We start from the raw sequence: 27,656 nt of genomic DNA, 5'->3' as shown, positions 1-27,656 counted from the left end.
TACGCTTCCTCTCTGAAGCCCACCACCAAAATGGGTGGACTTTGGCCAGTGTCTCTTATTTTTGTATCTAGGTGTCTATTGAAAACTTGTCTTTTACAGAGGGCTGTCTCTGAATAATTACTTGGCCGTTACACTAGATGGTATCTTGCTACTGTGGGACGCGGGTGGCGCTGTGGGTTAAACCACAGAGCCTAGGACTTGCCGATCAGAAGGTTGGCGGTTCGAATCCCTGCGACGGGGTGAGCTCCCGTTGCTCGGTCCCAGCTCCTGCCCACCTAGCAGTTCAAAAGCACAACAGTGCAAGTAGGTAAATAGGTACCGCTGCAGCGGGAAGGTAAACGGCGTTTCTGTGCACTGCTCTGGTTCGCCAGAAGTGGCTTAGTCATGCTGGCCACGTGACCCGGAAGCTGGACACCGGCTCCCTTGGCCAATAAAGCGAGATGAGCGCCACAACCCCAGAGTTGGTCATGACTGGACCTAATGCTCAGGGGTCCCTTTACCTTTATCTTGCTACTGCTTCCACAGCCTGCATGAGGGCTTCTGTTTGTGTCACCTTGGGAACAAAATGCTGAACTGTAGCCTGAACCAAGAAGGATCTTTCTGTGTTCTTAAACTTACCACATACCTGTTAAAGAAAGGATTTGATCACCTTATACCCTTTCTCCCAATTCCCTTCTACACCACAATATGTATTTTTATTATCTCGCTTCGGATCCTCTGGCATAACAGGAAATCAGAATATAAATGAGCACCTTTATGTAGCCTGATGCCACAAAAGCAGAAGCCAGATCTATTTCTAGATGTAAACTCTTGCATACATAACATATGTCTAACTATGATGTTGGGTGCCGAACAAAAACTGTGCTTAAGAGTGCTATGACTCCAATATAATTCCTCCCTTTATTGAAACTTTGCCTTCTTATTTATTTGTTTGAAAAATGCATTAATTGCTTCATCTCTGAAGAATTTCAAAGTGGCGCACAACAAAAAGTTTTATGGAATCAGAATATACAACAACATTAAGAACACATTTTTTTTAAATGTTCTGTTTTGCAAAACTGACATTAGGCATGGCCAGGATCGCCCTTCTGGGAAGGCTTATCTGAGCTAAAAATGTCATCAATAGGCACTGAAATCCCAGTGGGGTCAACGGCTCTCTGATGGCCACACTGCATCCCTTCCTTGTGGGCATAAGCAGAGCTATGAAAACATACCAGTTTCCTGATTCTTATGCCTCAGTTCTTTAATATTTTTATCAATTTATCATAAACATATTTACAAACTAGCACATAATCATACAAACATTAGCAGAACCTTAAAAGGATAATGTTCAGAATAAAAAAAAAAAACAAATTATAGAGATGTAGTTACAGATAGCCAAGTTTTTAAGATTAATCTATATAGCCCAACCACAATGAGGAGTTCAGCCTTGGGGATTATTTCCCACTCTGTAGAGATATTGCTTCTCGATTTAAGTCAAATGTGTGCATGTCCAAATGTTAGTGTAGCTCATCTTTCTTTAAACACAATCTGAAGTTTTCCCTCAGCATCTATGATTTGTGCATGTTGGAAGCTGAAGCACAGAGACAGTTTTCTACATGCCTGTTTTCTACTGAGGGATGGGGGTTAAGGAGGAGAGCATGCCCTCCAATGAAAATAGGGACGTCCCATTCCATAATGATTATTTTACTCTTTATACCCCACACATCTTACTGGATTGCCCCAGCCACTCTGGGCAGCATCCAACATATATAAAAGCATAATAAAACATTAAACATGTAAAAAAAATCCTTTCCCTATGCAGGATTGCCTTCAGATGGCTCAGGGGTCAGATAACTCTACACCCTCCAATATGTATCCAGTGAAAATAGAAACATCCTACCATACCCTCCATAATTTCTCCACTGAAAACAGGGATGTCCTAAGGAAAAGTGGGACATTCTGGGATCAAATCAGAAACTGGGATGTCTTCTCTGAATCAGGGACACCTCTGGATAATAGGGACACTTGGAGGATCTGGAAGAGCAGCTGCACAGATTGAATTAAGTACACCCACCAGTGGAAGTATCTGCCCTTAAATGACGTAGCTCATTCAGCTACATTGGCAAAAGTCAGCTATAAAATATCCCCACTGTAGGGCTTTACAGTCATCCACCTAAGTAACTTTTCTAAATGTGCCGTTGTGTCTTGGCTCTGCTCCGTCCCAAATCCAGGCTCTGCCTTTTGTTTTGCATGGAACGCTTTAGAAACTCTGCACTGGGCTGGTAATCGGGGCTTCCCTGGGGAATGGAGACGGCTGTTTGTCCTTATGTGAACTATACATAAGAAGGCAAGAGTTCCATGTAGGGGCTCTGCTGCTGACATAAGCCATGAGAACCTCAGAGATGACATTCCAGCCTCTATTTACGTCCCTTTTCTGAACATACCCTTTAATAGAATAGTTTTCAAACGTTCTCTCATTTCTAAAGCCAAGTTCCAGAATTGCACAAGCAGCCTCCTCCTTTCTATATGAACAAGAGAAGGCTGCCCGAGTCATGTGTACCTGCCTTCTGACCAGCAGGCATCCAAAGTGCAGCCCTTTTCTTGGCTGTTCCTCAGTGCTGCAAAGATAAATAAATATGCACGTCACACAGCTTGCTCTTTTGTGCTATATCCCATCTATGGATCTCATGAACTAAAAGCCTGCGGAGCGGATTTTTCTGGGGAAACATCAAGCCATCTCGCTTTCATTGTACTTTGCAGCCACAACAGGAAAAGGGAGTTTTGTGGCTGAACAGGGATTTGAACCCTGGCCCAAGCTATAGTGGACTCTCCCATAGTCTGTTTATATCCGCTTCATCAATGCAACATAGAAGTGAAACATAATAGTGGGTGAGAATCAGGTGCTCACAAGCTTTCTCTTCCCCAGAATTTTCTAGGGAAAAGAAGGCATGTCAGCAAAGAACTGAGGGGTGTGTGTGTGTACACATATTAATAAGCATGGCTCTTCTGCAAGGAGGACGATAGCCTTTGGCACAACAACCTCTTATTCTCCATGTCCTAGTGTGACTAAGCCTGAGCATTTGTGAATAAAATAACCACATACCAATTTCCCATTCCCCTCCCCTCCCTTTCTTGTGCCCAACTTTAGACTGTAAGGTCCCTGGGGCAGGGACCTCTTCTGCAAAGTGCCATGCACACCAACAGGGCACAATAGTCCATGTTGCACTGCGAATTCCATTCTGCTTGCTAACAGAGAGCCATGACATCCAAGTTCTCAGAGGACATTTTTAGCAAGGTGCTGGAAAACCGTAGTCGCATTTAACTATTGCTGTTAGCAAGAACAGGCACAAGCCTGAATCTCCGTGCACCAGGATAAAAACAAAATCCTGAGCTGGGATTCTTATAAAACCAGTTATGGCAAACAGTCTAAAATTACGCTTCCTCTTTGTCTTCTTCATCTTCTGTACCATAAAAGGAGGGCTTGTTGGTATCCTATGCATTTTGACACACATATTCCAAAGCATAAAGCAACAACTTATAACTGCAGCCGGTCATGAAAGCTCCCGAAAGCAGCAGCACATAAATAAAGAGCAGCCCACTGCTTTTTGCCAGCAGCTACATAGTTGGGAAACTATGCAACAGCTAAACAATGAAATTAAACACATAGAACCTGGTACACTTAAATATTTAAGTGCCATTTTTTTCAAAACAAATCATACTAATGCATAACTGTGAAGCTGACCTTCCTTAGAGATGTCTGGCAAAGTCTAACTTATGTCCCCATTTATTACATAATAAAGAATGGGGGTTTTTAATTTAAAAAATATTCATGGGGAGAATATCCAGGCAAAAACCTCTGTGCATCCGAATTCAACCCCTGTCTGCAATAGATGAATATTCTGATTCAAGAGTAGCCTTAAATTCAGCTATCCATCCAAAAGTGTAGAGTTTGTATATGGAGGTGCCCACCATGAAGACAATAAGGCTGTTTGGTTTTACCTATGGTGGTTGCTTGCCTCTATGTACCCACGTTTTCCTCTGGTGTTTCCCAAGTCAATTTATCTGCAGAGGCAATACTGAAGAGCAAGACACTGTGGGAGCACACTAACCCCCTCCTCTTCCCATATATTGAAACTGAGTTAGAAAAATGATGTATGTTGATATTGACACTCTGTATATGGGAGAAAACAAGATTTACAGAAGAGTGACGAACAGACATAAGGCTGCAAATGACCAGGCAGTCAGGCAAGTGTGGTGACCCCGAAGTCATCAGGAAAAATGAATAAGCTTTGTGTTCATGATAAGACAGCAGTGGGACTGCCTTTGCAACAGCTTAGCTCTGATGACAAATGAATGCATTAAATCTTTAGAATCTAAACGTCACCGACTTCAATGCTCATCACCATTTGGCGTCAATATGCAGTCAAATCTTCTTTCTACTATGTAATACACTATCTAAAACAAAACATCATCTTCTGACTAAGACTTGCGGCAAAATTATAATTAGATTGAAATGTTTTGCAAGACATTTGTGACAATATCATGTTAACAGTCTTTAAAGCAGTGGATCTTGCTGCAATAGGACTTCTCAATAGTAAGTAGTTTGGCAAATCTGACTATAGCTTGTTGCTAGTCTGATTCAAAGCCAGATAATTTATGAAACGGTTGCTATGATACGAGTTACAGTTTTGATGACTCATTTTTATGCAGTATCTAGAAGGTGACTCCCACCTCAAGCACCTCAAGTTACAGTAAATAAAAACCATCAATAGGTCTAATGTACAGTTCTCAGATACATAGCTGCATAATTTTAACATCAAACTCAAGGCGGCCCCCGAACAGCAGTGGCTCCATAGTGTGGCCCAATGGAATTCCCTGATGAAAGAGCATCGGCCATACCCTTTGCTACTCTGCTGTGAAGGACAAATGCTTTCCCTTGCTCAATAGTTATGTTTTATTTCTACTTTAGAGTTGCTGAGTTTAAAACCCCTCCATAATCATTTCACATTGTTTCTTAGTTAAATAACTAGTGGGGTAGGAGAGCTGAAGGAAAAAAAATCACACCTGGCAACCAATGTGCCCCTTTGGTTTCAGATAGTACCTGGGTAAGGTAAAGGTAAAGGTACCCCTGCCCGTACGGGCCAGTCTTGCCAGACCCTGGGGTTGTGCACCCATCTCACTTAAGAGGCCAGGGGCCAGCGCTGTCCGGAGACACTTCCGGGTCACGTGGCCAGCGTGACATCGCTGCTGTGGCGAGCCAGAGCCGCACACGGAAACGCCGTTTACCTTCCCGCTGGTAAGCGGTCCCTATTTATCTACTTGCACCCGGAGGTGCTTTCGAACTGCTAGGTTGGCAGGCGCTGGGACCGAGCAGCGGGAGCACACCCCGCCGCGGGGATCCGAACCGCCGACCTTTCGATCGGCAAGTCCTAGGCGCTGAAGCTTTAACCCACAGCGCCACCTGCATCCCAGTACCTGGGTAGACTAGTCTAAAAAGCCTGGGATACAATTTTTCACGGCCCTCTAGAGTCTAGAGGCTATGGTAGTTCATTTACCAGAAGTAATGTAAGGTAAAGGTAAAGAGACCCCTAACCATTAGGTCCAGTCATGACCGACTCTGGGGTTGCAGCACTCATCTAGCTTTATTGGCCAAGAGAGCCGGCATACAGCTTCCAGGTCATGTGGCCAGCATGACTAAGCCGCTTCTGGTGAACCAGAGCAGCGCACGGAAACGCTGTTTACCTTCCCACCGGAGCGGTACCTATTTATCTACTTGCACTTTGACATGCTTTTGAACTGCTAGATTAGCAGGAGCAGGGACCGAGCAGTGGGAGCTCACCCCGTCATGGGGATTCGAACCGCCAACCTTCTGGTCGGCAAGCCCTAGGCTCTGTGGTTTAACCCACAGCGCCACCCGCGTCCCTTAGAAGTAATGTGTTTAGCACTAATTCTGGACCTGTAGACTTGATTCCGAGCAAACTAAAGCCTCCTGATGTATACTTTGCTCTAGGTATAAAGTAGGGCAATCAAATACATTTGATTTTGGGTGTTGAGACTCACGTTAACAGAGGAATGATAGAAATTTGCAGGGAATATCTGGTTTAGTTAGTAACAAAGGACTGCAAAGCATAGGTGTAAAAATCTGATGAATACTTTTAAGAGTGTTATTTATTCTTGGCTGGTAATAGTCTGCAAACATTGATAGATCCTATTTCCCCACTGAAATATGAATCGTACCTTTTAATCTTTGTCTATGTTGCATGTATGGGACGTGGGTGGCGCTGTGGGTTAAACCACAGAGCCCAGGACTTGCCGATCAGAAGGTCGGCGGTTCGAATCCCCGCGACGGGGTGAGCTCCCGTTGCTCGGTGCCTGCTCCTGCCAACTTAGCAGTTAAAAAGCAGGTCAAAGTACAAGTAGATAAATAGGTACCGCTCTGGCAGGAAGGTAAACGGCATTTCGGTGCGCTGCTCTGGTTCACCAGAAGCGGCATAGTCATGCTGGCCACGACCCGGAAGCTCTACACCGGCTCCCTTGGCCAATAAAGCGAGATGAGTGCCGCAACCCCAGAGTCAGCCACGGCTGGACCTAATGGTCAGGGGTCACTTTACCTTTACCTATGTTGCATGTAAGAGATGTTGCTGGGGGGGCGGAATTAAATAACTGGAGAACTCTGAACAGCAACTGTACTTATTTAAGAAACACTCTACATTTAGTATTTATTATAACCATTTAGTCCACTTTTCCCTTGATGAATAAGACTGCATAATCCTAATCCTCTTTTAAAGTACAATTTATCTTGGGACAGAAAATTAATACATAATTAATATGAGGATAACACTTTATGTAGAACACTATTACAGCAGTGAGCTGCATTTCTTCTTTAAAGAAAAAAAATGTTCCCACTCTCCTGAACAGCGCTAGTGCAGTTGCTTTACATACTTTCACTCTGTGTTTGTATTTTTTTGCAAACATTTTTGAAGAACATTTATATCCTGGTTTGTAGAGTCTATTATTTGTTAAGCACTAGTAATGTGCTTAATGCTGCTCAGCAAGCAAATGAAGGAGGAGCTTAAACTAATGTTTCCATAGCCTAACAGAGTTTGGATTCAATGATTTTGGATGACTGCACAAGCTTCACCAGCGCATTTCTGTGGTAAAGGAGCCCAGGGTTAATTAGCCTTCAACAAAGTCAATTATTCAGAAAATATCTACTGAGTCCCAGTTCTAGCTTTCATTTGTCATCGCAAATAAAGACACCTGGTCCCGCACATTTAAAAAACAGAGAGCACAAATCCCCATTCTGTGAATAATTTTTATGATTGATTTACTTATTGATCAATTCATTAAAAGCAGGCAGAGCTGCCTCGGGAGGGAGTTTTATAATTGGGATTTGACCACTGAACAAGCATTTTATCCAATCTGACTGATCTGACCTCTGCAGGCTTGCTGGATATAGGCTAGGAGGAAAGGGAATGACTAAGTGAAGGCTTGGCTTTTGCCTGATTCAATTTATTCTGAGGATGAGAGGAACATCCAGAACGATGTTATGTAATCCCATAATTAGTGAGAAAAGCTGCTGGTGGTGTTGGCATTTTGCAAGACCAAACCAAGGTGCACAACATATGTTTATGTTATGTCGTATTGGTATCATCCAATGTCTATTTTTATTAGGTGCTGTCAGAGCCACCCGTTGGTCCCAGCTCACAAGAGACCTAAGTCCAATCCAGTTTATTTACAAAAGTCTTTATTGAAGAGCATTGCTGCTTTTACATTCCATCTCCGTGGCTCTACGTCTGTGACATCAGACCGCTGAAGTCCCCTCTGAATCAGTGCCGCCCCTGCACCAGTTTAAGAGGTTTGTGCTGGACCACCTCTTCCTCTCCTTCCTCTTCCGCAGGGTCTTTCTGCCCCCCTGGGTTCCCTCCCGCCGGGACTCGCCAGAGGCTGAATCCTCTGACGCCTGTTCCCCCCTCCTTCGTGCTTTGGGACCGGGCTCCTCCCCAGGGCTCTCCTCACTTCCGCGCGCCTCCACATTTGAACTTGGCGCGCGTACGTTGCTTCTGACCTTCCTCTCGACCGCTACACTGCTCCCGGTGCTACTCTCCGCCCCTTCCGGCAGAACGTCTTGCTCCGATCTCCTTCCCCTGTCTCCTTCTTGCTCTGCTCCCTCTGACACACTGGTAACTCCACCCCCTTCACTCTGTTCCGGCGGAGAAACCGGCCCCGATCTCCAACTCCCACTGGGGGCTCTCCCTTCGCTCCCCTGCTCCTGATTGCTTCCCCCTTGGGCTCCCCTTGGTCTGACCAGGGGGGCTCCCTTTTGGGAGTCCTCTGACTCACTGGACAGACTCATGGACGACCTTTGGTCATTGTCATCCTCCTCCTCGTCTCTCTGGGATTCTTCCCCCTCGCTCTCTGTCTCCTCCCCCATCTGCCCTTCTCTCCCTGAAACCCTGACAGGTGCTCAAAATGGCTACATAAGATTATTACAGTACAGTACCTTATAATTAATAATATTATATTATTACCTTATATTATGCTATTCTATTCTTTTTGCTTATTAAATTTCTACACTACCTTTTATTTGAGGATCACACAGCAGTTTACAACATAAAAACACAAAACTGCACAGCATAGTAACAAACAAAAGTTTGTTTAAAACCTCCAGTTTAAAAATAATTGTTTAATTAGCCAAAGTTCTGGGAGAAGAGGAATGCTTTGCCTGGCACCTAAAGATCTGTAACAAAGGTGGCAAGTGAGCCTCCCTGGGGAGAGCATTCCACAAACGAGGAGTCACTGCAGAAAACACTTGTTCTCGTGTTGCCACCTTCCTGACTTCTCATGGGGGCACATAAAAAAGGGCCTCAGATGATGATTGCAGGGCCTGGCTCAGTTCATATGGGGGAGGTGGTCCTTACGGTATTATGGTCCTAAACCATTTAAGGCTTTATTGGACAAACTCAGCACTTTTAATTGGGCCCAGAAACTATACGATAGAAGTTAGGCTACCCCTGTCCAGATAGGGGCACAGCTGGGCCACCAGCCAAAGGTGATGGATGGAAGGTACTCTGTGGCACCAAGGATAACTGAGCCTCAAGCAACAGCAATGGGTCCAGGAATACTCGTAAGCTATGTACCTGCTCCTTCAGATGGAGTGTAACTCCATCAAGAGCAGGCAACCTCCCATGCATCCGGTCTAGTGAACCACCCACTAACATTGCCTCAATCTTATCTGAACTGAACTTCAGTTTGTTGGTTCTCATCCAATCCATTGCTGAGGCAAGTCCAGCACATTCACTGCCACAACTGCAGATGAAAAGGAGAAATAGAGGTGTGTGCCATGAGTATATTGCTGACAACATACAGTGGTACCTCTGGTTGCGAACGGGATCCATTCCGGAGCCCCGTTCGCAACCTGAGCAGAACGCAAACCGCGTCTGCGTGTGTCGCGATTCGCCATGACTGTGCATTATGTCATTTTGAGCGTCTGTGCATGCACAAGCGGCAAAACCTGGAATCAACCCTTTCCGGTACTTCCGGGTCACCGCAGGACACAACCTGAAAATGCTCATCCTGAAGCAAACGCAAGATGAGGTATGACTGTACTCCAAAGCCCTGGATGACCCCACTTAGCATTTTCATGTAGATGTTAAACAGCATGGGTGATAAAATCGAACCCTGAGGAACTCCACCTTGAAGTCTCCATGGGGCCAAAGAGAACTGTCCAAACATCACTTTCTGGATATGACCATCCAAGAAGGGCGGAACCACTCTGCGAGGTTTGATTAAGAGATAATGCCTTGCTTAAGGTCAAATTGAACTTCATTAGTGAGCAGGAGCTTGATGACATTTGGAATTGAAACATTCAGCAGAAATTAATTTTAATACAAAACCTCTGCTGGACACCTTACCCTAGATATAATCACACTGAGACTCTGGGTTTGGAAAATAAGAAAGCTATGGTGGTGGTTTTTACAGGAAATGCATGTTTGTTATGTAAGATCCCTAGTTCTAAGGTGGAGATGGGAAGAGCCATGCTTATTCTTTCATCTTAGCAGAAAGTGTCCCAAGTATGCCTGCTTTCATAAGGACGACATGGAGGAGGAAATGAGGTCAGATCAGCAACAGAAGAGTATCAGTCTAACCCGAAGCAAGATCAATAGGTGAGCACAAGTATAGTCTAGGATACTTGGAAGCTCCTCTCTATCCTTTCTCATGCAGGTACATAAGCCTACAGTGCAAGCCGAATTACGCCGAGACTTCCAACAGGGTTCAAACCTGTGTTTCCACAACCCAGCCTTTAACCACTGCAGCACACCTGCTTTCATAAACAGGATGTTCTATATTGGCCAAGCACTGCATCTGGCCCTGATGTAGCAAACAGTCATTCTGTCACTAAACCACCAATCTGGCACCTGCTAAGGATCAACCCCATTGTTACAAAATAACAACAATTTGATATTCAAATGAGTTTTAGGTGTCACTCAGTTGCCATATCTTAGTTGCTTAGTCATGTAAGTTTCAGCAGGTTGATTAAATCAGTATAAGTTTGCATACAATTAAACATAATGGAAATCTGTCTGATTAATCAGAGTAATCAAAAGGCAGAACAAAATTGACTGCCTTTTCACCAAGTCTCTGTAAGCAGCTCTTGTAGTATTTCTTTTTGGCTTGGGGTATAAAACTGCGGGAGGCAGTGGAAGACAGGAGTGCCTGGCGTGCTCTGGTTCATGGGGTAACAAAGAGTCGGACACGACTAAACGACAACAACATAAAACAACTACAAATAAATAAAGATAATCTTTATCGAGACGTTATTAATGTATTAAGTTAATCCCATGGAATAGTTAATAGTTGAAGCCGTAATCTCACACAAGTGCTGAAAGGACTGTAGTAGCCTTATGGTAAAACCCCATTCAACACTATGAGATCCCTGCATAAACACCCCTTTTCTGCTGTCTACAGGCAGTTTTGAACATTGGTACCTTTCGAAAGAAGGAATATATAATCTCATGTTTTAAAGTTGGATGATACCAGAGTAAGCCTCATTTACAAGGGAATAAGCTTCATTAAACACAGTGAGACTTCTAAATGACATCCAGAGTGTCAGTCTGCATACTTCAAGAGCATTAATCTTAGCTATGACTATGTATGTTGTGGTCAGGGCAGGGCACGCCCAGGTTTAACTGCAGGGAAGACTGCAGCCCAACCTTCTGCACACAGGGCTTGTTTACATTTTTTTTTTGTCTCAAAACTGGAGGCGACCTCTTTGTGAATTGTTGACTACTGTGTTCATCATGTACGCTGTTCGAAAGCTCGATTAAAAACACAAAACAAACCCATCCATTTCGGGGGCACCTTAAAGACCGCTATACTGTGTAATTAACAGATTTATTACCCCCCACCCTTTTTTTGTTTTTGTTTCTTTGCTGAGGACTGCTGCTGCTCCTCCGGAATTTGTCGCACTTAGTATAATACAAGAACGGATGCAAAAGCAGCCCGGCAGAGGCAGGCTCGTAGTAGCGGCTCCGCTTCCAACATCGCCCACAAGCCGGCACTTCCAGCCTCTGCAATTCCTCACTCCCGGGGGCTTTGCAACAATTTAAAGCGCACGCGTTTCCTTCAGGGGTAAAACCCTGCTGAAGTCAATGGAACTCGCTTCCCCGCAAGGGAATTGCACAGGCTCGCCATGCAGCCTTCGCTCGGGAAGCAACTAAATCCCATCCACTTCAACGGGGACTTGCTCTCGCGTAAGCCTTGCAAAGGCGAAGATAGAAGCTGCGGGCATCTCACACCCTCGCCGCAGCTGCTGCCCTTACTGCAGCGCCTCCGCCCGCTTCCCGCGGCACGCTCGTATCAGCGCCGGCCTCTTCCCTCCAATCACCGCCCGGAGCTCCCTCAAGAGCCAACGTCATTCGCCGCCCGCTTCTCGTCGGGGGCTCTCGCGAGATGTTACGCGGAAGAAGCCGGGCGCTCCTCTCCTCCTCTCTTTCCCGCCCCGCCCAGCGCTTAACTAGTTAGGCAGGCAAGGCAAGGCAAGAGCAGGCGCGCGGGGGATCCTCTCGGGCGGCGCTTTGGGGCGCTTGTGGGCGGGGCCGAGGGAGCGCGCGCGCGCAAAGCGAGCGAGGGAGCGTTCGGCCGCGCGGTGCTGTGTGGGAATCAGGCGGCGCTTGGGCTTCCCCGCCTCCCCCTCCTCCTCCTCCTGGGTGCGGAGCGCCGCCGCTGAGGGAGGCAGGCGAGGCAAGGCTGGGCGGGCGGGCGAGTGATAGCTAGCTAGGCGATAGGGAGCGGGAGAAGAAGGGAACCAGAGCCGAGCAGGGCATGAAGATGGCGGACGCCAAGCAGAAGCGGAACGAGCAGCTGAAGCGCTGGATCGGCTCCGAGACCGACCAGGAGCCGCCGGTGGTGAAGCGCAAGAAGACCAAGGTGAAGTTCGACGACGGCGCCGTCTTCCTGGCCGCCTGCTCGAGCGGAGACACCGACGAGGTGCTCCGGCTGCTGGAGCGAGGCGCCGACATCAACTACGCCAATGTGGACGGGCTCACCGCGCTGCACCAGGTCTGTGTTCGGGCCCCCGGGGGCTGCTGGGGCCTAGCTGGGAAGGAGCCCTCCACTGCCCGGGGTGTTGGGTAGAGGAGGCAGCCGTCTGAGGTGCTTGTGTGAGGGGTGGGAAATGCCAACAAACACCCGACTTCCCTCAGAGCGGAACGAGGAAGACGTTGGGAAGGACCCCCCCTCTCTCTCCCGCCTCCCGGCCGTTAGAGAGGAGCCAGGCCGGCTGCGCGCATCCTTGTTTGTGCCGTAGGAATGTTGTGTTTTGCTGAGGAGGAGGAGGAGGGTGCTTCCCTGCTTGCTTGGGCGGGTTAGGCCGGGGAGCCGGGCCTTGCTTTTTTGCCTGCCTGCCTCCCCTCGCCCGCCCCCGGCAGGCAGTGACAATTGCGAGGCTCCTCTTCCTTCCTCTCTTGCACTTGGCAGGGTTGAGGTGAGGCGTGGGGTGGGGAGACTCCTCCGAGGGGGGAAGGGGACGCCGACTACCGGGAGGGAGGCTCGAGGGCTCCCCCATTCGTCCCCAGTATATGGCCAGGAATTGAGAGAATAAGCTCCCTTCCTTACCTTCGAGAAAAGGGGGCACCCTCTGGCAGTGATGGAAGTGGCTGCCTGTCCCGCAGTTTGAACGGCTGCCGTTTCCTGCCCCCGGTGTGAACGCTGTCGTCTCCCTTCCAAAAGATTAGACTCCCTGCTCAATCTCGCTCTCCTCCCGAATAATCCTAAATAGTTCGCATGCTCTCTCTCTAAAAACAAAACAAAACTTGTGTTACAGGTCTTGAACGGTACTTGTTCTGCGGTGTGAAAGGCAAACTCGAATTCGTGTTTGGTATGCGTGTTTTTTGCCCCCCCCCCCTCGTTGTAAAATAGTTATAGCAATTTTACCTTGTTTTTGTTTGGTCAACTCCTTGAAACTTAACGTTTTAGTGAAAATGGAAGGAATACCACTTGCGAGGTTTTCTCAAAATGGATGCTTTGTGCATGTTAAAGTTTTATAGGAGTCTGATTGGAATCTCATAATGTTAGCCAAATAAGGAAAGACTGTGGCAATCCAGAGATAATGTGGGTTTGCTTGAATACGTTAAGGTTCTATTAGCAGGCCAAAAGCAATAACAACGTTAGGGTCAGTGAATATCAGAAAAGCAAGTATAATCACTTTGACAGTTTGATTTTGGTTTTCAACTCCAGTTGGCTTGGTAGCATCATAGATATATGGTAATTAGTATCTCCTGTTGAATCAGGTAGAAATTCTCTTTGCAGTATATTGGCTGGTTAAGTGTGTGGAGTCTTTTACTAATCTGTGAAATACAGATTTCAATTTAGTATGTATTAAAAATTTATGATGATGAAATGAATATGAGGAAAGCTTCTCTGTTGTGTTGCTTCAAGAGAGCTGAGGACGGCTTACATGCTGTGCATATCTTGCTTTTTTATTGTGCAAGGTGTATAATCAGTTGTGTCTCCTGCATAAAACCTGCCATTCTTCTGTTGACAGGTTGCAATCGGTTCAGAGAATTCATATGTGTACTATTTACAGAATAAATTACAGAGAGAAGAAACCAAAGAATAACTAAAACCTGTTAGGATGAAAAATGACAAGACTCTAAAGACTTGACTTTATTGTGATTCTTCATCCTGAAGAAATGGCTTTATTGATGAGGCTGCATTTTATTGGGTTAGATGTTAATCTATTTACAAGTACTAGAAAATCCAAACTTCATAGAACTACTTGTCACAATACTAAAAAGTTGATACTGCAGTGCTAATGAAGTAATGATCATCACAAGATTATAGGTAACGGTACCTCATTGGCTAGCAATTACTGAACATTCTTGGTAGCATAATTTAACAATGTGGGCTTTGTCCGTGTTAAACTTCCTCTTCTGTCCCCTTAGACTAATTTCATTTAGCTTAATATCATAAAATTGGTTAGGCTATAATATCAGTAGGCATCTTGGAGGCTTTGTGAACATGTAGGTAGTTGAAAAGGAAAATCAGTGCTTTAATGGTGTGCTTGACTACATATGTTTGGGAGCAAATCCTAGCGGAATTTTCAAAGTATGCATAAAACTTTGGCCATAGGCTCATGTACGTGGTCAGGGAATCTCTGAAGAAGTTCCATATTGGGACTGGCAAAGAATAAAGAACTTGGTGTGTGGAAGGAATTGCTACTGTCTCTACTGGGTGTATTTTTTTTTAGGTGTAGTGGGCCACATGAATCTCACACAGGAATCATTTAGCATGCTTATCTGGCTGCAAGCCCCATTAAACACAGTGGAACTTACTTCTGAGTCAACATGTAAGCCACAGAAAACCAGAGTTCAGTAACTTTGTGCATGATATAATGTGACTGAAAATATTGTTAACTTTCCAAGGTATACTGCATCTGTCAAACTGTATCCCCCAAATAGGTTTTTAAATCTGGAATTTCATTGACTGCTTAGAGCCCGTAATATGCTCTTAAACTTAAAACTTATTCATACTAAGGAAATGTCACTCAGCTGCTGTTAGGACCGTCTGTACTGTTAATGGAAACTGAAACATGCTGCTGTCATTGCTGGGCAAAATATATATGGTGGCTGGATCAGTTTCTGTTGGTGCATACACATCATTTGTCAAGATTGAGTTCTGAATGCACATGCTCAACAACATGATATGGTGCATAGAATCATAGAATTGTAGAGTTGCAATAAAAGCTATTTTACTTCTCTGTGTCAGCAGCGTTCAAAACAATTTTAAATGCAGCTATGTGATTTAGTGTTTTTAAGTAAGGGCCAGCCACGCTGGTTTAATGTGGAAAAACGTACCTATTATGGATCACTACTTTGTTTATTCTTTAGTCTTCTGTAGTGGTAACATGATTTTGGTTTAAAGAGAAGAATAAGTTTTGTATATTTGTGCAGAAAGAAGAAGCTGTTCAGTGTTATTCTCCTCTGATGTAAAATGAGAGTGAAAGATGGTTCAACACTGTTGTCAGTTGATAGCAGTTATTAATATTTTTGAATTTTGGTGACTTCCTAGGTAGGAAATTCTTCTGCAGAAGCCATTTTCCATATATTTACTGGTCTTTTGATGTCAAATCAAACATAACTGGCACAGAGCAGTAGCACTCTCTCTGAGATGAACTAGAATACAACTTCATCTCTTTCCAAAACTTGTATCTTCCTGTGTAAGAAAGGTACATTTTACTTACTGTCTCTTTTTTTAGGTAAATAAATATTAATGACCTCCAAAACCTGTTGCCTTTTAAAGCTCATCTTCATATAGATTCAAAATATGTACAGTGGTACCTCGGTTTAGATACGCTTCAGGTTACATACGCTTCAGGTTACATACGTTTCAGGTTACATACGCTTCAGGTTACAGACTCCGCTAACCCAGAAATAGTGCCTTGGGTTAAGAACTTTGTTTCAGGATGAGAACAGAATTCGTGCTCCGGCGGTGCAGCGGGAAGCCACATTAGCTAAAGTGGTGCTTCAGGTTAACAACAGTTTCAGGTTAAGAACAGACCTCTGGAAGGAATTAAGTACTTACCCGAGGTACCACTGTATTCATATGAACTGCATTTATGGTGTATGAACTTAATTTTCCATTTAAAAGCTGTTTTGATGCATGCTAAAATGCGTTGTTGGCTAGTGCTTCTGGCTGTGACTTTGTGCACATTGCTTTAGTTAGATACAACACTGCATTTCCAAATAGCTCAATGCAGGTTACAAAAATAAAAGTACATTTAAGTTAGAAATGCTAGCCAGTGAATTGGAACAACAAATAAAATAATCACTGAACATGCCAAAAACAAATCAACCGAACACTGAAGAAGATCATTTCTTTCCCTGAATGGACAAAGCATTCCAGAACAATAGGGCTTCAGCAGAAAAGGCCCTCTCCTCCCCTTGCCAACACTAAATTTATTTGGCATAGATAATGCATACAGAGCAGGGCTGGTCCCTTAGCTATGTGTGTCCCATGGTGTGACATTAAATCTTAAAATGAGCACCTTGAATTGCACCAGAAGCACAAAGGCAGCTTTTGCACAGCACAAGTTGTTTGTGGGTGTGCCTTGCAACACCTGTTAGAAAGCAAACAGCCACTTTTGCATCAGATGAAGCTTCCAAGTCCTCTTTGAGGCAGCCCCATTTAAAGTGTACTGCATTAGACTAGGTTGGAAGCTACAAAAACATGGATCAGCATGGTAAGATAGGCATGCTAGCTTTCTTCTAACACAGCTTGAGAGAATCCCAATGGATAATTTTCTTCTTTGAACTACCCTCTTCACACATGCTGCAAGCAACCCACAAAGGTGTTTTGTAAAAATCATGTGACTAGTGTGTTCATTGACAGGATAATGAACAGTCCGTTTGCACTAATTCCTGTTTAGTACTTCACAATCAAGAAGTAAGTTTAAAATAATAATGTAGAGGGTTGTAATTAGCAAGATGAGAAATTACAAGGCTTAGTTTAACGCTAAGTCAATAGAACCTGAAACAGATTCAGGATGGACTTGGAAAAGTGTCTTTAGGTGTTTGGCTGGAACTTTGGGTATGTTCCAGTGAAACGAAATGTATTTAAATCCCATTGGTTTCAATAGGAGAAGTGAGCATTGACTTAAGTGTCTTCCACTAAAACCAGTAAATTGAACTCTGGGGCATTGAGTATGTTAACAGTAGTAGGCTGAGCCTTAAACCCACTTCTTTCCATTTGTCAGTTTTACCTTTCTAAAAAGTTCAGTTGTCAGTATTTTCAAAAACCAGTGGTTTATCAGTCATCAGTTAACTTGGTTTTATTGTGAGTTGACTTGAGCAGCTAGTATTAGGAAGATAGTATAGAAATTAAAACAATACAATAACTAAAACTGAGTGATAGAGTTGTATATTGATCCCCCCCCCCAATTTTTTTCTTAGGATTTTGAAAGAAGTTATTTCGTAGTGCAGTGATACTAATTCAGTTGACCAGAGTTCATTATCAAGTAAGCGAAATGATTTTGCTTTTGGGTGGTATAATTTGAAGCAATGGACATAATTATATATGTATGCTCTCTTGCTAGGGTTTCAGCAGATCTTTTATTTGTTGTACAAGTAAATCAACTGGGGATAGTAACCCTTGATGCTAAATGTTATTAAGTATCAAGTCTAAGAAGCTTTTAACTACAGGGCACATAACTTGGCTAAGGTTGTGTAGATAAGCTACAGAGTATACTAGTGTGTGCTTGCAAGATTTTATGCCAACAGTACAAACATTGAGTTCTTGCTCTGTTGCTTTAGTTAGTTGTTGTTGTATTGGTTCAAGAGAATGAACTTGTTCATTGTGATACCTTTGGTGTAAAACATACAGAAATTGTTATGCTAGGAAAAAATTATTAATATTGTATCACAGAAAGGTAGTTACAGTAACCAAACATATATATATGTTTCTCACCATAAGCTTGGGTACCATGTAAGTCTGCTGTGCGACCAGATGCATGTAAAAAGACAACTTGGAGATAATCACGTGACTGGTGAAGACCAGATTCCTTGTTCTGCCTGTTCTCTCAGTGTACTGTATAGCCATTTCTGGTAGTGGCAGTTGTTGTCTGTTTTTATGATTTTGACACTCATGAATCTATCAATATAAGAATAAATGTTGCCAAATTAGAAACCTTAATCATTGCTCTTAAACTTCTGACACCTGTACAGTTTGCCATTTTTTTTAACATTGTAGTGGTAGCGCAGCATGAACCATTGAAGAAAGAGTCTGCATTAACTTTGAAAAAGTTCTACTGTAAATCCCTTAGTTAAAGCAAGTTTAATCTAAGTCACCAAAATATTTATAGGGACTGGAGGCTTCTTTTAATGTTGTTTATCTTCAGGTTTTAGTATTTTTTTCCTGGTGAGTGTGGTGCTGCCCTCTGGTGAGAGTGATTACCAATCAGCCTTCCAACTTTGACACTGCAGTGGTGGGTGAGGATCCCTGTCCTCCGCCCCCATACTTGGGACTGGACCAAGCCAGTATCCCCCTTTGCTGACCTTAGGAGTGACAAAGGCTGGTAGGAGGGGTCTTCCTTGGGTGCTTGAGGTATCTTCAAGCAGCAGTGTCCAAGTTAACTCCCTGCCTTCCTAATCCTTGGTGGGTGAGTGACTGAAATTTTTGGCTTGGTCAGCAAGGCCAACCAAAAATGGTCTATTCTCTGCTTATCCCTATTGTCTTAAAAATGCAAGTTGTGCAGAGAGCCCTTTCCCCAATATGTAATATTTTTGTGATGTTTGAATGGTTTATGTGAATTTTGGTTCCTTTAGAAGAAGAAAAAAAGAAATTACTGTTTTGTGTGTTGAGGTTGACTGCATGTCAGTATAGAGCTTTCCTGTTCGGTGTAGTCTTAAAGCTCAACTGTAATTCTAATTTTAATGGAGGCATAGCTTTTGGGAATGTGCAATTATTTTTATTGTTTTTAAACATTATTAATATTTAAACTCAAGAATTTAACACAGATATTTTGTATTTACTTATATAAAATACTTAGAAGTAAAATTTATATTTCTATATTGCAGTACACCTTGCATCCCAATTTATTTGTGCTTTGGTTAAAAAAAGGGCAGAATCCAACCAAATGTTTAGCACTTTCTAGTGATAGTGATTCAAGAAAGATATCCAAGAATGCTCCCATTTGAATCAGAGGAATATAAAGGTACTTTTTACAGTACGTTTGGCTCACCACTTACACAAGGGCTTGGTTCCTGGGATCCCATGCACAAAGGCAGAAATGCACAAAGTCTGGAACTCCTGGAACTGCTTCTCCCGGCAAGGCTGAGCGCTGCTTACCTGGATCTGGGGAGGTTGCTGGAGTGCCCTGGGAGCTCCCACAGCCTACCCGGAGTCTGATAAGCAAGGAAAACCTGCTGGGTGCGTGGGTGGGGGGAAAACAAATAAATGGGGAATGGCGGGTTTCTTTCTTTCTTTCTTCACCCTCCCCCCACAAGGTGTGATTGCGTTGTAAAGAGAGCATAAGTTGCAGGTGTACTCTATTATTTGTGTCAATTATACCTATTTGATTTTAGGGCTACTTAAAATTCTGGCTTGGAGAATTGGAGAAACCTAAACCTCATTACCACATTGCTGGGACTGGCTCTTTGGTATAAATGGTAACTTACAGGATGTTTGTTGAAATCTACCGTAGGTCTTTCTCCAAGCCTCTTGTGAAGTCACACGCAGTGGCTGTGTTCACACAATTTTTAAGTCAGAATGTGAGATGTTTTAAGTTTAACTTGTGATGTTTCCTTATTTGGAAGTTTTTAATCATAATTCCTGGTTCATGTGCAGTGAAATTCTATGGTTCATTGCAACTTCCTGGTTTGCGTGAAGGAATAAAAAAAGCAGGAAAGGTATGCATATTCTGATTTAATAAAATCCTGGTTTAATATGTATTTGTGGCTGGTATCAATCTTTTGCTATTGACTTTTCATATTGTGTGTGTGCATTCATGGATGCATGCATGTTGCAGGGTTGTGTGGGGAGAGCCACAAAATGTATATCTGATTTAGTGCATCTCAGTTCCTTTGTAGAGTATCAAATGCTCTAGGGGAACATCTTCCTGAAGTGGGAATCTGGAACTTGCAACATGCCTTAGCATAGCTTAACATGAGAATGGGTAGTATACATCTCCAAAACTACTTTATGCCGAAGATGGATTTATGTGTTCAGGAGAAGAAGTAATATTTATATTCTTATATCTGAAGTTTTTGACAGATATTTCACGGCATTTCGCTGCTTGTTTACTGTTAGTGCTTTTGAAATGGACATTGTCTATGGGAAAGACAATATGTTAGAGTGGTAAATTGTATTCTGGTGATATGTGTTGGTTTGGTAACAGAAGTAAGGTTCAAGTGGCCAGTGTTAGAAAATAGCCAGATGCCAGGCATGTTTTGCAACTGGTGCAGGTTCAGTTGTGACCATGTGGAGATCTCTGGCTGCCAGGTTGGTGACTGAAATCTCCATCTGGCTGGCCCTTCAGTCTTTCTTAAGCAGGTAAGCAGAATTGCTTATTTATTGTCATGGGTAGGCAAACTAAGGCACTGGGGCCGGATCTGGCCCAATCGCCTTCTAAATCCATCCCGCAGACAATCCGCGAATCAGCATGTTTTTACTTGAGTATAATGTGTGCTTTTATTCAAAATGCATCTCTGGGTTATTTGTGGGGCATAGGAATTCTTTCATCCATATATATATATATTGCAGCCCCCACAAGGTCTGAGGGACAGAGGACAATCCCCCTACTGAAAAAAGTTTGCTGACACCTGTTTATTGTATTTATATCCCACCTTTTTGTCCAAGGAGTGCATGGCTCACCTCCCTTCTCAGTTAATCCCTACAATCCCTGTGAGGTAGGATAAGAGACTGTGAATGGCCCAGGGTCACCCAGTAAGATTCATGACTGAGTGGATATTTGAACTCTGATCTCCCAGGTCCTAGGCTGCCACACTAACCCAGGGCTGAAACTAGTCAAAGACCCAGTTTGGCACACACACCCGTGCACATTTGCTTATATACACAGGTTGTCCCCCCCCCCCAATAGCTACGGCTCTGCTCTAACCATTACACAACACTGGCTTCCTAGAGTACTTCTGCTATGGGACAGGTATCTAAAGTAAGTAGGTAAATATGGGAAAAGCAAAATGTCATTTAGAGAAGGATCTGAAATATTTTCCTTGAAGCTTAAATTTGTTTTATTCTGTATTTTATTTGATGGTTTAATGTCTTGTAAACCACTTTGAGATTTTTTCTTTAAAATATAAAGAGGTATAGAAATGACATAACAATAAATTCCATTGGGGAAGAAATGGTGCTTAGACATACTGTTCTGGCACCCACAACCTAGGTTTAAGGTGTTATTGGGCGATTAGTTTCTAACACTGCACTTGGCCTACACCCTTGATAAGGAAAAACGGTATAGATGAATATACTAGTGTGAAGACTGCACGTATATTTTTGCACATACGCAAGATAATCTGCTGCTTGTCTGTCATTGTAATAGACAGCTTGTATGGTTATAAGGGACACATTTTTCTCTACATGTATGTAAACTAGCCCTAAATTGTTTCAGATGTGGTTTACAAAAAAATAAATCACTTTACCTCTGTCCTTTGGTTAGGGATAGTTTATAGGCAAAGTTTTCATCACTTTTGTTTAGTATTGCGGACTAAATCTATACAAAATTTGTTATTCAGAACTCACTATAGTAATAAGACAAAAGTACACCAGAGAGAGAATCAAGAAGTTAGGAGCATCTTTTGAATGAAAATGACTATTTTTCATTGAAGGTAGACTGTTAAGTGTTATGGACTCATTCCTGCTTTATTACTGTTTAGAGACAATTTAGTTTTCCTGTTTGGGTTCGTTTATCTATTGAGTACATAGTTCAACATACAAAACTGTGGAAGGATATTAGGAAATGCAGAGTTACAGGCAGATAGCACTAACTTAAAGGGTCACAACTTCATTTGCATTGTGTACATAAACTGCCACATCATTCCATGCAAATGCATGAAATCCTTATTAGTATAACTCTGTTTATCTGAGTTTTTTAAATTTTTCTTAACTATAAAAAGGCAAACTCTAGTAGAGCTGCAAAACAGTAGGGCTCCTAGTAAGCAGTGCAAGGTCTGATGCTATCTGGTGGGCGGAGACATTCCAGATTCTCATGTATTGCCGGATACATTCCTGAAATGACAGTCAGTGGAAAATGTGGCATAGAATGGAGGCTTTCCTCAGCTGTCACCTTCTTATAGTCTGTTAGTGTATTGTTAGAACAATAAAGCAATATGACTGGTTCATATTTATAACAAAATGTTATCCATGAATATCAAGAATGTGCTTATTTCACAATAACTTGATCATATAAATATGAGCATTGCTAGCAAATATAGTTTCTTAAAGTCTGAGAATTCATCTAGGAAGTATTGTATATGCCAAAAAGTTCAATGTCACCCTGTATAAAAGAAGGAAGATAAGGCATAGACTAGATAAGCTGTAATTTTTCAGTAGAACAAAATTCATTGATAGAGGTTCATTGCTGCTGGTTTATTTTGCCACTAGTGTGATGTTTAAGTCTGTAATGTAGTACTCTGCCCCACAGAGTGAGCATTTGCAGTGCAGCACGAGTATACAGAGATCTGACTCTGCAGTCTTATACATGTTTATTCATAAGTAAGCCCTAGTAAGTTCAATGGGACATAGTTTCCCAGAAAATTATTGTGGGATTGCACCTAAATACATTTATAAGTACAAAGAAACTTAAGAGTAGCGAGCAAAATAAGATAAGGTTTTGTTTTCCTGTACTGTATATGCTTACCCTAGCAGTTGTTGGCTGTATAAATGCTTGTAGGTTATTCTAATTACACCCTTGCAGTTAGAGTTGCTCACCTGGGGGCCAGGGCATATAATATTGCTTCTGGTTAAGTAGTTTGCCAGATTCACTGCCTTGTGATACATAGATTAGGTATGCATTGGTGAAAATGCTGGTAGTGTTGTACTTCTGTGAGACTTATTTTAATAGAATAAACTTGAATTGGGTTTTCAAAAGGTTCTGTAACTGTCAAATGGAAAACTGATTGCTACATCTTGATCGGTAGAAAAAGGCATTTTAGTATGTTCCGAACAAATAGCAGATAGTAGGTTTCAAATAGCTTGCAACATCAGCCTATACAAGAACATGAAAGAGAAGAGTAGCAAGGCATGAGCCAGCTTATACTTTTTCATTATAAAACCTTCAATACAGTGTAAGTTCACTAACACTGGTTTCTTTTCTGTAATTATTACTGTCTATATATCTTAGAACTGTGCACTGATTGCAATTTACTTAGATAAAAATTATAACATGTCATGTGACTAATTCTGTTTCTGTAATGACTTACCTCCTGTAACAACGATTTGAAATACTAACAGGAACAATCCTAAATTTGTTTAGTGTGTGTGTGTCTCCCTCTCCTTCAGTCTGAGGTGGAGTAAGCCATACATCCTGAGGAGCTGGTGACATCATCTGGACGTGACTGAGCTAACCTAAAACCAGTGTTCGAAACTCCTATTGTTCTAGGTGCATTTTGCGACAGAGAATGAATTAGCATGAGCAGTTTCTGAGCTCTGGGCGCAGCACTGTGCCTAAGATTTCAGATTAAAACTACAGAGTGGAAGGAAAGATGGACTTTTTTCTGCCTTACCACTTCCAGCTACTGTCTGAATACTGGAGAAAAGACCCACTTAAGAATATTAGGGGGGTAAGCAGGGAAAGGACTAGACCATGTGAAAAATTAACATAATATTTTAACTGCAGTTCATTCATTTTCAGCTTTGTATTCTTGTTATAAAAAGAGTGTCTAGATATTATGTTGTTGTGTCCATAACCTCGGATTAAAGTGCCACTTAGCTCCTAGCTTTCATATCTCTGTTTCTAACACTGCCTAAAACTCTTCATAAAGCACCAGAAAATTTGTATCCATGTAAATGAAAACCTTCCTGAAATGGAGCACCCCACTGAGCTCAGGTATCCCAGAGTACAAAAAGAGACTTGAAAATATGTTTCAAAGTCCACATGGCATGCTGGGCCTAGCACTTGGACAGAAAAAAGTAGGCCTACAATGGGTTCTAAAGCATGATCTCATTAAGGAAGAGCTAGAAATAATGACCAGGATCCTTTTCCAATTTTACAAAAATCTGCTGTGGGGTGGTCCACAGTCCCAAAATGTCAAATAGAAGGAATGTATGCTTGCTAACATTTACAACCACAGCCAATGAATCTGGGCCTAAACACAAGGTGGCATTAAGACCTTATTGCAGTTGCAATATAACTTCTGAATCTGGCTGAAAGATTGCTTCTGCCAAGGTATTCATATGATGGGGTCCAAGATTCATTAGAAAATTCAGACTAAACGCCATACCGTTTTTTGAACTCCAACTTAAATTTAACTACCCAAGATGTAGAGAAGACTGTAGCTGAAGCTGGTGCCAAGGGAGAGGATTTGGAATGTAATTGCTCAATTTGCTTGCTACTTCCTCAAAGCAGACATACTTCAAAAGGTGACAACAGTAGATGATGTAAAGTTGCAGGCAATTTGTGTGTGTGTGTGTACCATGATTCAAGCAGTGACATGCTCCAGCAAAGAAGACACTTCACATAGTATGCAAAGTAACTCAGAAAGGTAGGAATCATGAGATTATCCATTCAAGCTCATCATTTATGATAGCATTCTGTATACCAGAACGTCCCACTCCATATACCATAATGACCCATAAGAAGGGTGAATGAAGAATAAGTACTGTTGCTCATCTCAAACCCAGGTGGGTTGGATGGGTGGATGAAGATGACAGTGGGGAAGAAGAGAACTTAGATCGCTGACTCACAGACTTCTAGGCTAAAAAGTTGTGTTTCCTCAAAGACCCAGTATGCAAGGAGCAAAGTCAGGTGCAGGAGAGTTCAGTCTAAGGATAGCAAAAGAAGTTATGAGGCCACACCAAGATGCTGAGAACACAAATTCTGGTGCTCAGAAAGAATAATTAGCACAGTGATTTTATGCCATTTTCAGTTAAGATAGGTAAGACAGATACTTTAACATAAATAAGTGGGTCACAAAGTCAGTTAACAAACCTTTTTGCTTGCTGGGTGTGGGGAGTAGTAATGAGGTATTACTGCCTTTTACAGTTTGCCATAGCAAAAGTACCTATGTCCATTCGCATGGACTTCCTGACCTGGTATGGAAGGGAGGAGTTCTTGATGTTTTGTTTGTTAGTGGTTTTGAAGAGTTTTTGTTCCTTGGGCTGGAGGAATGGAACAGATCAGGGAGTTAGTGTCTCAGGATGACTAGATGACACATATATTGAATGGCACTTTGTTATGATGGTGGAAGGAATTAGTGTCTAGGCACGGAGGTGAGATTTTCAAAAAAGGAACTAGTGTTTCTCCAGGAATTGAACCCCAGATCTCTCAAACTGGAGGAAACAAAATCTTGTATTCTTTATGTTTGTTGAATGCTACACCACTCTGGGTATGTCAGAGGTATGGGAGTGTGAATATAGGGATTGTTTAATGGATAAATTTTATATTTAAAGATTGAAAAAAATGCCCTAACCATTGACCCATTGGTTTTAGTCAGGGGAGGGGAAAACATGTCCCAGCTTCAAACTGGTTTGAGACTGATTCATGGATATATTGGAGGAATGAAGGGGCTTAATTCCAGTGGATTGAAAGCTGCCCACATAACTCCCATTGAGCACCCTGTTTTGACTACTGCTGCTGGCTGTAACACCGCTATCAGTAGATTTACACCAGCTGTGGAGAACTTTAGGTGCTAGATGTTGCTGAACTACAACTCTCATAATCGTTGGCCAACAAGTAGAGGGCTAAAGGTTCTTCACACCTGATCAACTGACAACTTTAAACACAATTTTGAAATAACATTACTCCTCGAAGGAATTGGTGCCTTTTTTTTTGGCAATTATTGTTGTGTCTAGTACAGGTACATCCTATTTGGAAATTCATCTGGTGTGTTGCAGTGGGAATTGCTAGTGAACACACATGTTCATATTGCTATTTAGACTAGATAATAAATTATAATTGTTTAATATTTTCAGAATTCTGTGACTGCCCAGATTCATCTGAAAATATAAACAGTTGAGACAAACTCTTAGAATCTTTCATTTTACAACAGAATACTGTGATCTTAGCATGCAAGTTACAACAAATAACCTCTCCTTTAAATATTATATATATAGATTTAGGTCACATTAACTGTCCCCCTTTAATTGAAAATACCAATTGGGGCTACTGGCCTCCATCATGGAAATCCAATTTTCTCCTTCTTTGTTCCCAGTATTTACTTGTGTATTTTTCATGACCAGCTGATAGTACTAAGGCTGCAAGTTTAGACACACTTAACCTGTGAATAAGTTCCACTAAATTCAATGAGGCTTATTTGAGTTGATGCACACAGAATTGCTCTGGTCATTTTTTTAAGGAAGTGTGCATATTCCTCTTTGATTAAAATCAGGGTTGAAAAGTGTTTTTATTTATATCTTTTATCTTACGTTTTATAAACTCTGAACTATGTTTGAATGAAGATTACATTATTAACTGCTTCAAGAGGTCCATTTACTGTCTGAGTTCAAATCATGTGAAATGGTAAGATGTTAAGAGTTTATATTTTCTTGAGTAAAAGACGCTTCCATCAGCACACTTGTATGTAGTTCCCCTTTTAGATTGTCTAGCCAGAAGCTTGGAGTTGGACTATTTAAAGTTTGAGGGAAAATAGGATTTCATGCAATATTGTCTTGATACATTTTGAAATGGGTATTTGCATTTTTAAGAAATAATATTCTCAATGTACTAGACTTTTGTCTGCTTGGCTGTTTACTTTTCAGCTGCATCTAGTATATCTATAAATGCTAATCCTTAACATTTGAACTATTGGTGCTGCCTACCCAAAAAGGTTGCTCCATTTTTGTTTTTGTTTTGTTCTTTGCAGATAGTTGACTAACCAGTACAGTGATTCAGTTAGCAGTTAAAATGTAACCGGAAATAATTGCCTAATTTTTGTGGTGTATGATATCAACCTCTGTTCCTGTTCTCCTTTTTCTTAAGTGTACGAATGTCCCTAAATAGATCAGAACTAAGTTGCCTCTTCTGTCACTAACGACCAGAATTACAGAAGCCTTGTTTAGAATTTATGAAATACTGTTGGTTAATAATGTCATTTGCAACCACATAGAGCAGAATCAAATAATGTTATCTATTTGAAACAAGCAAAACCCATGGAGTTAAGTTTGCAAGTATTGTGTGGGATCCAGACGTGTGGGGTTTTTAAATTGCTCTTTAGGGTTCAGTTGGGGGGTTAAGGACCTAATGTGGGAAAGAGATTGTTATACCATAGCTCCTTGTCTTCAAAATCTTATACAAGTTGAGTTTCTGTATTATGTGAAAATTAGTAATGCTGTAGCGTTTTTGTAGAAATGGTATTGTCATACAAATGGAACATTGAATCTCTGCCATTTATTGTATATTAAATGCTTAAGACTGGATCTACTTGTGTTTGAATTTGGAAAGCAGTATGACACAGCATTTGCACTGTAGGTTGTTTATTTTCACTTGTTAAAAAGAATACCACCAT

The 27,656-nt window shown here is 42.2% G+C and overlaps 1 protein-coding gene and 1 long non-coding RNA gene across 7 annotated transcripts in view; one reads left to right on the top strand and one right to left on the bottom strand.

The window, feature by feature from the left end:
- The window catches only part of LOC309379527, a 37,578-nt gene extending 22,648 nt beyond the window's left edge, over nucleotides 1-14,930 (bottom strand). Inside the window, exons 1-2 of the long non-coding RNA XR_014172534.1 lie at nucleotides 13,417-14,930; nucleotides 13,099-13,277 (exon numbers count right to left, since the gene is read on the bottom strand). This is a non-coding gene — a long non-coding RNA (uncharacterized lncRNA). The remainder of the gene's footprint in view (nucleotides 1-13,098; nucleotides 13,278-13,416) is intronic.
- Nucleotides 12,123-27,656, top strand: part of PPP1R12A (protein phosphatase 1 regulatory subunit 12A) — a 93,594-nt gene continuing 78,060 nt past the window's right edge. For 2 of the 6 annotated variants that reach the window (XM_081928740.1, XM_081928743.1), the window contains exon 1: nucleotides 12,125-12,543. In XM_081928740.1, the coding sequence (XP_081784866.1) occupies nucleotides 12,307-12,543 (237 nt within the window). In that variant the 5' untranslated portion in view covers nucleotides 12,125-12,306. Of the gene's footprint in view, nucleotides 12,544-27,656 lie in introns of all 6 variants that reach the window. The other 4 variants (XM_081928744.1, XM_081928745.1, XM_081928742.1 and 1 more) reach the window with 4 other exon arrangements.

Source organism: Podarcis melisellensis, assembly GCF_964234715.1.
Source record: "Podarcis melisellensis genome assembly, chromosome: 10".
Lineage (NCBI taxonomy): Eukaryota > Metazoa > Chordata > Lepidosauria > Squamata > Lacertidae > Podarcis > Podarcis melisellensis.
This window is presented reverse-complemented; position numbering and strand designations above follow the sequence as displayed.